This window comes from Meriones unguiculatus, chromosome 8 (assembly GCF_030254825.1).
Source record: "Meriones unguiculatus strain TT.TT164.6M chromosome 8, Bangor_MerUng_6.1, whole genome shotgun sequence".
In the NCBI taxonomy this organism is placed as follows: Eukaryota; Metazoa; Chordata; class Mammalia; order Rodentia; family Muridae; genus Meriones; species Meriones unguiculatus.
This window is the reverse complement of record NC_083356.1, coordinates 61,720,936-61,734,420: the sequence shown is the minus strand read 5'-3', so window position 1 is coordinate 61,734,420 and position 13,485 is coordinate 61,720,936. Positions and strand designations below refer to the sequence as shown.

General features: G+C 35.8%; 1 protein-coding gene across 43 annotated transcripts in view; it reads left to right on the top strand.

Annotated features, from left to right (window-relative positions):
• Positions 1 to 13,485, top strand: part of Rims2 (regulating synaptic membrane exocytosis 2) — a 522,675-nt gene that overhangs the window by 387,791 nt on the left and 121,399 nt on the right. For 23 of the 43 annotated variants that reach the window (XM_060389526.1, XM_060389562.1, XM_060389561.1 and 20 more), the window contains one exon: positions 408 to 508. The exons of the other annotated variants lie outside the window; for them this stretch is intronic. In XM_060389526.1, the coding sequence (XP_060245509.1) occupies positions 408 to 508 (101 nt within the window). The remainder of the gene's footprint in view (positions 1 to 407; positions 509 to 13,485) is intronic. 43 annotated transcript variants of the gene reach the window in all.

Below are 13,485 nucleotides of genomic sequence, written 5' to 3'. Positions count from 1 at the left end.
GACAGTAGTTTAAAAATAAAGCTTTAAATTGCATTGTAAACAGAAACCAGTCCCAAACCAGTTTGATTTGCTTGATGAATTAAAAGCCAAAGTTCTTGTGCCAAATTTGTGTGTTAGCAAATATATTCTTCTGGACATAGATGTACAGTGGTTTCTATCTAGTTGTCTTCTCTTTTAATGCAAGTATGTTTTACTAATATTTAAATTATTAAGTATATTTAATAGTTATGTTTTTATCCACCAAAATGCATAGCTTAACCAAAAGAGACAATACTACATCTAATTTATTTCTACTACTTTTTGTGAAAGTAGCTTATCAGCTTCACGATTCTTCTTTTATACATCCTAATTAGGTTTCACAAGTAAGAACTAAATATTAACTTTATGGGTTTTTTTCTACTTGATAGGTGCTATGGATATAGAGGAGAGAAATCGCCAAATGAAAATTAACAAATACAAACAGGTAGCCGGATCAGATCCCAGACTGGAACAAGATTACCATTCGAAGGCAAGACAATTTTCTTTTTAAAAGTTGTGAAATAGTCAATCTGAAGCTGCTAGATTCTTTTAAAGAACTGAATGTAGATGAGTCAGACACAGACAAATAATGTAATGGCCCAGTGATAGTAGATGCTAAAATGTGTAATGTATTTGTGTACCAGCTCTTAGGAATATACTTCTCCTTATTAGAAACACATTATTATATAGCATACAAAGTTCAAAATCTAAAGACCAAAGCTTTTTAGATTTGTTTCATTTTATAAAATTTGTATCCCTTCAAAAAACATTTAGGGAAATCTTTCCATTATCATCCTATGTGGTTTTTTTTATACATCTTTTTCTATTTTATTTTTTTTACTTGGATATTTTAATTAAATCTGCTTTATTACTGAATTATTGGAACAAACATACACTTATGAGGTTTTGTTAGTTCAAAAGGTATTTTAGCAAATATGTTTTTAGATTATCTTCTGGATGTATGTTGAGATAAGAGGTCTAACCAGGTAGAAAATTAAGAGTATTATTTTACTTATCTTACTCTTCAAGGCCTTTATATTTTAGGGTCATGTTATTGTATAAAATGAGTTCCTTGTCTAATATGATTACATATCATATTCTCAATGATATTATTTTAGAAAAGAATGTTGTGAAAAACAAAAGCCAATACAATGAAAGGGCATGGTAGGCCCAGAGGCACAGTTAATGTGTGGCGTGGCATGACTTCCTACCAAGCAGCGGAGGGAAGGGCCTACCTGACTGGTGGAACACTTGCCTTGTATGAGCTGCCAGAGGCAGAGTCAGTAGCATCATTTATAAATCAAGGAAGCAAGCAAGGCAGAGATGGTGCATCACTTGCATAATAAACACTAAGCCTACTCCCAGCACTTGGGATGCAGAGGCAGGTGGGTCTGTGTGAATTCATGGCCAGACAGGTCTACAAAGTAAGTTTCAGGCCAGCCAAGGCTACAAGATGAGACCTTGTTTTTAAAAATATAAATAATTAATTAAGTGATTAATTGGTTCTCTAGAAACAGTAACAATGGTTCTTATTTGAAATACATGACAAGTTTATTTCAGGGTCTTGGAGCAAAGAAATTCTATAGGAATAGATAAGAGTTTTTATTTCCTGAAACACAAGTTTGAAGTCCACACTACTCTTTGGCAAATGAATATGTTAAGGCCCCCTAATTTTTATGACCTTTGACACGTTTTAGCTTTGTTAAAGCTGAAGTCCTGATAAAGAACTGAGCAAGATAACTTAGTAGTTTTCTAAGTGCAATCCCAGAACAGCAACACCCACAGCACTGGGCATTTTAGTAATAGCGTTCTCTGCGTTTGTCACAGCTATGAAATCTCCAACAGGGCATTCTGATATAAAGTTTTAAAACTCTTGTTCTAACATGAAGTGATTCTGAAATTTAGTTTTTGTAGTGGAAAAAGTTGTCTAGAAACCAGAGATCATAATGTTAAAAATTGAATTCTTTATTTTGAGAGTAAACTGTCTTACCCTTTGTAAGACCTTGTGGAGTTTGGCTGATCTACCAGTACATAACAAAACTCACAGAATTCCTTTTCTGCTGCTAGGATTTTATACTCCGCTCACTTCAAAATATAATCCAGTCACTAAGGTACAGTCACAATTAGCTCCTAATGTGGAACTGCCTTCACTTGGTGGTCTATCCCCTATGTTAATTTTTCCCTCTTAAAGATAAAAAAAAAATACAGGGTATGTTTTTTCAGTAAGGATTAAGTTAGTTTTCGTTTCCATGTTAGTAGCTTTTTAGGTTGAACCAAATTTTAAGACTAATGTCTTCTTTCTAAAACAGGCACTGTGCCTTCAGTCTTTACTTAATTCTTTTGGTTTTCTTTAAGAGTCACTTACGAAAACCACTATTTAATAATGTGTTTTAATATATCTAAATCCCCACCCTCAAAAGGATCTAATAAAGGAGCTGATAGAAAGTATTGAATGTTAGGTAATCAGCTCTTATAAAATATAGAAAGTTAGATTTTTTTATAATTTTTTATTTTTTTATATTAATTACAGTTTATTTACTTTGTGTCCCAGCTGTAGCCCCCTCTCTCATTCCCTCCCAAGCCTACCCTCCCTCATCTCCTCTTTGCCCCTCTCTAAGTTAGATTTTTGACTGTTATAAAATATGGAAATTTCAGTAACCTGTGGCAAAATATAGAAAATAGAGTTATCTACTGTTAGAAATAAAAAAGATTGAATAATATACTGTTCTAAGATATAGAAAATATGTTATCTACTGGTAGAAATAAATATTGAATAATTTACTGTTCTAAAATATAAAAAGTTAGGTTATCTGCTATTATAAAACAGAAAGATTAGGAAATAACTTACAAAATAGAAATTAGGCAATGCACTGTTAAAATACAGAAATGCTGGGTTTTTTATAATATAAGATACATTATACATTATAAAGCATAGGAAGGTTATGCAGATGGGTATTATTTATCCACTGATTAATGGAAAAATCTTAGTTACAGCTAATCCAGTTTTTCAGTTTGAGATAAGTGACATGAAACCTAAAGCTTTAGACGTGTTAAACACATACTACACTTTGAACTACAATCCTGCGGTGTCTGACCGTATTATAAAGCTCTGTGTCGAATCATATTAAACATTAGACTAGTTTTTTTTTAAATCTTTAGTCTGCTCTGTTAATCCCTCTCAAAATTCCCCAAGACTTCTGTATGAACTTTCTATATAACTCTTAATATACTAACAATAATAATAAACCCTCTAGGCGCTCTCTTTAAAAGCATTCTGCTAAGCAGAAGTCTTTCTAGAAACATTTTATGTGTTTTCAGAAATTGGAGGTAGAAGGCATTTTTAATAAGAATATAAGAGAGCATGTATATGCGATTTCTATTTAATCAGAAGTTTTCCCTCAATCAAGAATATGACATTGCAGTCAATGCATTTCCATGCTTTGGAATTTCTCCCATCTTGAATGTGATTCATCCCTTCCATTATTGGCAGTTATTTATTCATTAACTTATTTTTCACTCCAAAATCAATGTTCTCCTCACTTACTCAGACACAGGTAATTTCTCTATGAAACATCAGCACAAATTGTGTAGTTGACCTGTGATTTATATGATGATAAATTAATATAATCATTCATAGTTAAATATAAAATATCATTAAGAATTATATAATATTTAATTTTATATCAGCTATATTTGGCATCTTGGATCATTTTCAAAACCATGCAATATAAAGAATTTTTTTACCATTTTAACAGATAATAGCATACAGCACTTTAGCACAGAATTTATAATGGACCTCAAAGATTATTTATCTGCAATAATGTTCTTTTTTAAAGGATATCTTGTAGAAATTTATATCCCAAATCATCAGCATGTTATCTTCTGTTATAGCATGTATACTGTAGTTTTGTGATTTGTCTATACACAATTAAAAAGCAAATGTAAGCCAAAACCTATAATTTATTTAACCTATGAATAATAACTATAATAGGCTATTGGATTAATTGAATTCAACAAGAAGCAAAACAGTGTTGTAAAAGACAGGAAACAGGATTTTCTCCAGTCATCGCATGAGCCAACTCTCAGATGCTGCTTCATATATCTTGTCACTTTTTCTCATTTCTAGTTTGGTAAATACCCATTCACACATTCCAATTAACACGTTCCAATTAAATTTGTTTAAACAAAATATATATATACCAGTAGAGATACATATTCAATTTTAAGTACAAATAAAACTAAACTTATGGAATCATGGACTAAATAAGTATTTTAGACAACTTCAGACAAATTGTTCTTGCACACAGATTGTCACAATTAACTAAAATGATCTATTTTATCACAGATAATTATTTTCTCAGCAGAGAAAGCACATGAGGTGCCTTTACATTGACTTTCAGAACACAGGCAATAGGAGCATCAGCAAGAGGAGATCAGTCGACACTGCTTAGGAGTGACCACATATAGAGGTTTAAAAGGTGGTGTTTGTGCAGAAATTCTTGGAAGCCTACACATCCCCCCACTGTGGCAGCAGTGTGGAATCATGCGTGTTCCCCTGGGGAAGTTTGGGGGTGCCTTTAGTCCTTTATCCTCAGGTTCTTTATCTGTTGACTGGATGGCGGTAGAAAATTCATAGGCAGGGTGATGATAGCTGTATGAACAGATCTATGGCTTTTTACTTAATAAATGTACAGTAAATGACACATATGATAATAGTTTCTGTTAATAGTAACATAATCAAATATAAAGATAGGTAATGCAAAGGAGTGTGGTAGATCCAAATAAAATTTGAAGAAGTAACAACTGAGCTGATGAAAGGATCTAGTGCAGGACAAATAAATGCCCTTAAGTGTTTCCTTTATTCTGTAATAAAGAGATTCAAGCAACTGAAATAATAAAAACAAAACAGTGTAACGGCTAAGAATTTTAAAACCGTGAAAATTATAAAAAATAAAACAATGGTCACATGTGATTAATGTTTATAAACAAAATTATTGAGATAAGAAACTATACTGTCAAGGTTGACGTTACATATATGTAAATGTGTCTGTAATTAACACTACGTTTTTAAATACTCAATTATGAGGATCATAAAAATCTGAAATTTGAGAGATTAAATTTATATTTAAGGAAAGATTTTAAATGTAGATTAAATAGTCTTATATACATTATTAAGATGTATAAACTGCATCAGTTTTGGATTTATATTTTGAAATGAGACATTGAATTTATTATGAGTTTTAGAGCAGTGATTGGAATAAAATTCTGGGGAAACTATTTTTCTTAAGCACAAAGTTTGGCATTGTACAACAAGCAGTCCAGTGAGATTGAGCCAGGTCTTACTTTTGCTGGAGAGCTTTGAGACATGAGTTCTCAAGCTCCCAACACAGTTTGGCATCCTTAACCACAAGTGTCATAGTGCCCTCAGTAATGCCTCTGCCTTTCGGGTCCTCAGGACCCCACTGTGATGTCCCACAGAGAACATCCTTCCCTTTCAATAAACAGTCTGTTGTTTCACAGCAAAAATCTGTTTCACATTTTTACAGTTCCTTTTGGGCTTACACCAGCTGGTTTTAAATATTCTCTTATTGACCCTCAGTGTCCACCAGACTAGAATTTTCAGATAACAAGAAAATTTCAGTATGTATTTGTAACATTTTCTCCTATTAACGTTGAAATAAATAAAAGTGATGATAAGTATGTGTTATGAGGAGGAAGAAGCCATTGGGAACAGACCTGTTTCTGTTGATGTGAATCATCAGTACCAACAGTAGCAGCCACATTCAGAGTAGTGTGTAGAAATGTAGCAAAGCAGATACTAAGACTCATAACCAAACCTTTGGCAGAGTGCAGGGAATCATATGAAAGAAGGGGGAGTTAGTATGACGTAGAAAAGATAGGAACTCCACAAGGACCAAATATATCTGGGCACAGGGGTCTTTTCTGAGACTGACACTCCACCAAGGGCCATGTATGGATATAACCTAGAACTTCTACTCTGATGAAGCCTGTGGTAGCTCAGTATCCAATTGGTTTCCCATAGTGAGGGGAACAGGGACTATTTCTAACAGGAACTCAATGGCTGGCCCTTTGACTTCCCCACCCCCCAAGGGAGGAATAGTCCTGCTAGGCCACAGAGGAGGACTTTGCAGCCAGTCCTGAAGATACCTGATAAAACAGGGCCAGATGAAAGGGGAGGAGGTCCTCCCCAATCCATGGACTTGGAAAGGGGCAGGGAAAAGCTGAGGGAGGGAGGGTGGGATTGGGAGGGAATAAGGGAGCGGGACACAGCAGGGATTCAGAGTTAATAAAATGTAACTAACAAATAAATAAAATCATAAAGAAAAAGAAATGTAGATACACAGACAGCTTGAGTGTCTGCCATTGATTTTTACTGGGTGTGCTTTACTGTGGGCTGCAGAGTCGCGTTAGATGAGCTCCTGAAGTAACTACAACCCTGGTACCACTCTCTACAGACTTAAGCGCGTTGCCTCTCACTGTGCTCATTTTCTTACTCTGTGATGTGGGATAGTGCACACTGCACAGATTTATGGTCATAATTGAGTCTGCGTGCACATAGAACTGTTAAAATGTACTATGAAGATCAATATCAGATAGCTACAATATGACATTAAACAGCAGTAGGGCTGCTGCTGCTGATGATGATGATGATAGAGGGGGAAAACTGCTGTGTCCAGCAAGCCCTTAGAATTTATGTTTTATCTGTGTCCTTCAACATTCTAGTACATTTAGAAAAAATTATGTTTAAGGCAATTTTAAAAGTAAAAAATGATAAAAATGAAAAAGTTACAGTTTTTAAGAAACCTAAAAACAGTTGAATGTTCTTGTATTTTCTCAATCTGGTCAAATTAGTATCTTTCTTTCATGTTCTGAAATGAACTTGATATTCTTCAGTTTTATTCAAATACCTATTTACTGGGCAGTTAACTAGAAATACATACTGACACACAGACATGCGCGTTTGCATGCGCGTCTACACACACACACACACATAAAACTGAGCTAAGTGAATTCTGTCCTTAATGTTTTAGTTAGTGGAAGTAACTCCTGGTCATACCTATCTTTCATAGGAATTCATAAAAAAGATTCACAGTAATGAATTATAGAGATGATCCCTGAAAGTCTAGTCTTAATCTTTGATTTTCTTTTTGAAAACTTTTAGCTTGAATTTCCCTCTTTCCTGAACATGTTGTATAAATTTATTAACTAAGCACTATAGATTGAGTGGCCACATATTTCTTCAGTTTTTGGATGCTAGAAATGAGAAATTAAGGATGACAGTGTTGGTTCCTTCTGAAGCCGCTCTTGGTATGCCGTTGTTGGCCTACTTAGGGACCTCCCTAGTCCTTTTCTCTTTGTTTGCGCCATGTTCTGATTGCTTATCTCTATAATGACAGCAGCCCACTGGATTAGTGCCCAGACAAATGGCCCTATTTTATCTTAGTCACATCCTTAATGTTCTTGTCCTCTAATGCAGTCATATTTTGAGACACTGACTTAAACATGTGAATTTGGAAGAAGCAAATCAATTCAGACCATTAAAAAAAAATCTCTACAAATTAACTACTGGTCCTTTAAATTTACACTTGAGGGGCTAGGAAGATGGCTCCGGACATGCTCTTGGAGACCTGAGTTTGATTCCCAGAATCCACAGAGTGGCTTACAGCTGCCCCAGTTCCAGGATTTCCAAGGCCTCCATGTACCAAGAAGGTATGTGTGCACACACATACATGCAAGTACTCGCTCGCGCACATACACATAAAATATATAAATAAAACCAAAGACTTTGCATGCAGTATGAAAAGCATATTTTATTATGGTGTGAGTAATGATCTTAAGGCCACTAACTGAAGCTATATTGTTTTGAACATTTTGGTTGATTTGTTACTTTTTTCTTTCTCTTTTTCCCTCTTTTCCTAACTATCATCTCAAATCCTTAGGAAATATTCTGAGTTTGTTTCTAAAAGTTCACTTTCATTTTTGTTAGCTCTAAAATCACATTCAAGTATGGTTCCCTTAGTCTGTGTTTCATGCTGACACTCAGGCACAGACTTGTTTTCGCCCATTATTTATTGATTTCTACCTCCAGTCATATAGTCACAATTAATGAGAAGAATTATTAAAAGAATATTTTATTAGAAAGGAGTTGTTTGAAATGACTGAAACAGCAGCTTCTATTTTTTTAACACAGTATAAAATGACATCCAAATTGCTCTTCCTAAGAACTAACAAAAGAAAGAATTTTAAATACAATTATATCTAACTACCTACAGCTAAAAGGGTCAGCCTATGGGTAATAGGTACAGTTGTTAAAGCAGTTTGTTCCTGACTGCCTAAGAATACAGGGAAACTGTTTTTTGTTTACAAAACTGCAGAAAAAAATATGCTTTCACATTTGCTTTTATCATTCCATCAGAATGGATATTTTGCTAATAATTAGGATACTTTGTAAGGAGTGACTGATGTAGACCACAGAAAGGAAGTTTTGCTTAATGTGATCAGGAATTATATAAAAAATAAAGAATGAATGTAATGAAATAGGATAGTATCATTCCATGTAGTCTGATAAAGTGTTCGTGCATAAAGTGCTGTAAACAGAAAAGTATTCGTGCATGAGGATGGTTTCTTCGGATTTCCTCAGAGTCTGTTGTTAGGTCCACTTTTTCATTTCTGATTTTGTTGATTTGGATGGTGTCCCTCCACTTTTTAGTTAGCTTGGCTAAGGTTTGTCTATCTTGTTGATTTTCTCAAAGAACCGGCTCTTAGTTTCCTTGATTCTTTGAATTGTTCTCATTGTTTCTAATTGATTGATTTCAGCCCTGAGTTTGATTGTGCCCCAGCCATCTACTCCTCTTGGGTGTGTCTGCTTCTTTTTTTTTTTTTTTTTTTTCTAATGCTTACAGGTGTGCCATTAAGTTGCCTGTATGAGACATCTTGAATTTCTTTATGAAAGCACTTAGTGTTATGAACTTTCCTTTTCGCATTGCTTTCCTTCTATCTCATAAGTTTGGGTAAGTTCTGCCTTCATTTTCATTGAGTTCTAGAAAGTCTTTAATTTCTTTTTTATTTCTTTCCTGGCCCAGCTGTCATTGAGCAGAGAGTTGCTCAGTTTCTGTGTGTATGTAGGCTTTTTGTTATTCCTATTATTGTTGAGGTCTAGTTTTTAGACCATGGTGGTCTGGTATGATACAAGGGATTATTTCAATCTTCTTGTATCTCTTGAGGCTTGCTTTGTGCCTAACTATATGGTCAGTTTTGGAGAAGGTTTCATGAGGTGCTGAAAAGAATGTATACTCTTTTGTGTTTGGGTGAAAAGTTCTGTAGACATCTATTAGTTTCATTTGATTAAGACCTCTGTAAGTGTCATTATTTCTCTGTTTAGAGCTCAGGGGTCGTGCAGAGTTGAATCAGTCAAGGACTGTGCATGGAGAAGACCTAGAGCCCCTGCACAGATGCAGCCCACAGGCAGCTCAGTCTCCATGTGGGTTCCTTAGTAAGGGGAGCAGGGGCTGTCTTGGACATGGACTCAGTGGCTGGCTCTTTGATCACCTCCTCCTGGGGAGGTGGCCTAACTTGGCCACAGAGAAAGAGGATCCAGACAGTCCTGATGAGACCTGATAGGCTAGCGTCAGATAGTAGGGGAGGCGGACCTCCTCTATCAGTGAGCTAGTGGAGGGACATAGGGAAGGAAGAAGGAGGAGAGTGGGACCGGGAGGAGATGAGGGAGGGGCTACAGCCAGGATACAAAGTGAGTAAATTGTAATAAAAAAGAAAAAAAATTTAAAAGCTTATTTTCAGAGAAATAAAAAGAATGGGTTTCTTAACTTTTTCATGGGTAGGTGAGCTGCTCATGAGACTTAACCTGTCTTTGGGGCACATTTAAAAGTTAAAGGTTGTGGGAGAAGAGATGTCATTTTCTCCACTGACATAATCACTGCTAAGTTGCCTTTATTCTATTAAATAACCTTCCAGCCTCTGTAAGGCAAGAAACTCTACATGAACTCAGTGGGTCACACACAAAGAGAATACATGACAGTAGGAGGCAGCTGCTTGGGAAGGATGGGCTCAGCAGAACAGTGGGATAGAAGATGAGCAGAAGGGATGAAGATGACTAAAATTCATTATAGAGATGTATGAAACGGTCAGACAATAAAAACGTAAGAAATAGAAGCAGAAAGATTGTTGAAGATGACACATGAGAACACATGTGAGCACCTGCTGATCCCGTGAGTTTTGTTCTGCGTACTGTGTAGCTCCTGTTTCTTGTTTTCCTGTTAAAATATGCACTTTTGAGTCTGGGAAACATATTTATCTTTATAGTTCCTCCAGCTGTGGGTACACTCAATAGGTGTATTTTATTTCTTTGTATTTAATTTTTAATTTTTATTTTTGTGATTGAACATGAATGTAGATATTGAAAAAAAAAGCTAAAATATTTTCTTTTATTCTTCTCTCATACATTATGTCCTGACTGCATTTCCTCCACTCTTCCCAGTCCTCCCCATCCCTCCCTCTATCCCAGATTCACTGCTTTTATGTCACTTCAAAAAAGAAGCAGGCCTCTGAGGAATATCAAACATGGCCTAACAAGTTACAATAAAACTAGGTATAAGCTCTTATATATGAGGCAGCCCAGTAGGAGGAAAAGGGTCTCAAGAACAGGCAAAAGAGTCAGAGACAGCCCTCACCCTCACTGTGAGGAGTCCCACAAGCACACCCAGCCACGCAACCATAAATATATGCAGAGGACGTAGGTCAGAATCGTGCAGGGTTCTTGACTGTCACCTCCATCTATGTGAGCCCCTGTGAGCCTGGCTTAGTTGATTCTGTGGCTGTATTCTCTTGGCCCTGCTGAGTGTTTGGATGTGGGTCTCTATCTGCTTCCATCAGTTGCTAGATGACTCTTTCAATCAAGCTAAAATATTATAAGCATGTTTGGAGAAAATTATTGAAAGTAGTGACTTTTTAGCATTTTTGTACCAGTATAAGGATAAGGTGAAATCTCCAGAAAAATAAGTACAGATGTGTCATTATATAAGATTTAAAAATAAATTTTATAATGAGCATATGATTATTGATTCTTATTCAGAGATATTGATAGAAGAAATACTGGAAGTTGATTTAGGGTTGTGATTTTGACTCTAGCACTTATATAAGAAAAGTCAAGCTAACTTGTTTAATATTCTTTACAATATCAATTACTTTTCATCTAACAGTTCAGTATATATTGCACCTATGAAATGCTACACATACATTTACTACTTTGGAGACAGCCATGCAAAGACCATGAGTTAATGCTCATCGATAATTAAACATATCATTTAATCTCATGGCCTGCTTTCCAAAATTAAGGTTGAAATATATTTTCTTTTAATGTAAATATATTTTATTTATTTTAATTCTAATTTTATAAGAAGTTCTCAGAAATCTTTGAATATATAATTTAGGTACTTACTGATCTAGAGATTATGCCTTTCTATATAATGTTTAACAGTTAATTCTGCATATAATAATTTATAGGTAAATTTTAATAACACTTGAAAACCTTTATTTAATCAATCAGTCATCTAGGACAACCAATGAGTAGTATACTAAGGTGGAAATATAACAAATTGGCATATATTATTATTATGATAAAATAATGGAAAAGTTATCTGGACCAGATTATAAAAAACTTCCTGTTTTGCCATTGAGGATAATTAATAGTCTTTTTATTTTATTTTATGCTTATCTATATTACTTAAATTATATTAATATTTTAAGTGTTTACATTATTTTAGCACACATTGTTAAAGAATACCAACATCTATATTATTACATTCTTCTATACTGCTTTTCTAAATTTTTATAACATTTGCAGTATTATAGGTTTTGATGATTTTTAAGGCAGTCACTATTATGAGCAAATATATGTGTTTAAAATATAACCTCTGAAAGACTCTACCCAGCAGAGTATCAAAGGAGATACTGAAACTCATAGACAAACTTTGGGCAAAGTGCAAGAAACCTTACGGAAGAAGAGGGAGATAGAAAAACCTGGAGGTGATAGGAGCTACACAAGGAGACCAACAGAGCCAAAAAACCTGGGCCCAGGGAGGCCTGCAGAGATCCATACTCCAACCAAGGACCATACATGGAAAGGACCTAGACCCTCTGTTCAAAGGAAGCCCATAGGCTGCGTCAGTTTACAAGTGGTTTCCCTAGTTAGGGAATCAGGGCCAGTCTCTGACATGAACTCAGTGGCTGGCTCTTTGTTCATCTCCCCCTGGTGGGTGCAGCCTTGCCAGGCCACAGAGGAAGAGGATGCAGCCAGTCCTGATGAGACCTGATAGGCTGGGGTCAGAGGGAAGGGGAGGAAAACCTCCCCTATCAGTGGTCTAGGGAAAGGGCATAAGGGGGGAAGAGTGAGGGTGGGTGGGACTAAGTGCATAAATTATAATAAATAAATAAAAATAATTATTTATATATACATAAACTCTAAAGAATATTTAAGATACTAATGATAATTAAAACAAGGAGTTCGCTACTGTTCTAATCCAGACAGACTTGATTGCAATTCTATCCAGATGGTCACTGTGGAGACCTAGCAAGTACTCCTCTTTTCTGTCACTCAGAGGTTAAAAAGTGTGGACCATACAGATTTCCAACAGTCACTACATGTCTGAACGTGATGCCAGAGGGATCTCAGACCATTTCAGGTTCTTTAATGCCATGTAGTTTTTCAGAGTAGTATTTAGCCTTACTTTTCCCAGAGATAAGTACCTTTGTTCTGTTACCTTCCGGAGTACTGATGCTTGAAAGAAAGCCTCGCTTTAGGCGCCTGCTCGTTTGTTTCTTCTGAAGCTGCTGCTTCATGTTCTCACAGCTCTAGTCCTGCTGCCGGTGTCCTCAGGTCTTATTTCCATAGTGTTTCACACCCGGGATGGGACTAATTGAGCTACTTTATTAGAATATCTCGTATCTTGCTTAAGCATAGAAATATTCTCTAATTCAGCATAAAACTTGGTACTGAGCCATGTAAAACTTAAAGATGTCTACAAAAGACCAGCTGTAAGTTTTTGTGGGTTGGCCGGGTTTGTTTATATTCCTTTTTAATTAATTAGTATCCAGAATATTAAGTTACATTGTGGCATATTTCAAATTTATTTTTTTGTTGATCTTCCTACTGTCACGTTTTTATCAGCCTTTGCCTCTTGTACACACACCGTAGCCTTCTCTCTCCTTTCATGTTCCACGTGTTCTGCCCTTCCCAGCTCCGTCTTCACCCCCGGAGCTTGCCCTCTGCTGCACCTCTCTATTTCATGCTATTTCTTAGTTCTACATAAACCATTAAACTCCTGTGCTGAGCTTCTGAAGGAGCCGTCACTCACATTGCTTGGTGAAGGGCCTTTGCCATGTCCATCAGCTTGAACTAAGAGCTGCCATCTTACTTTTGGTGTTGATGTG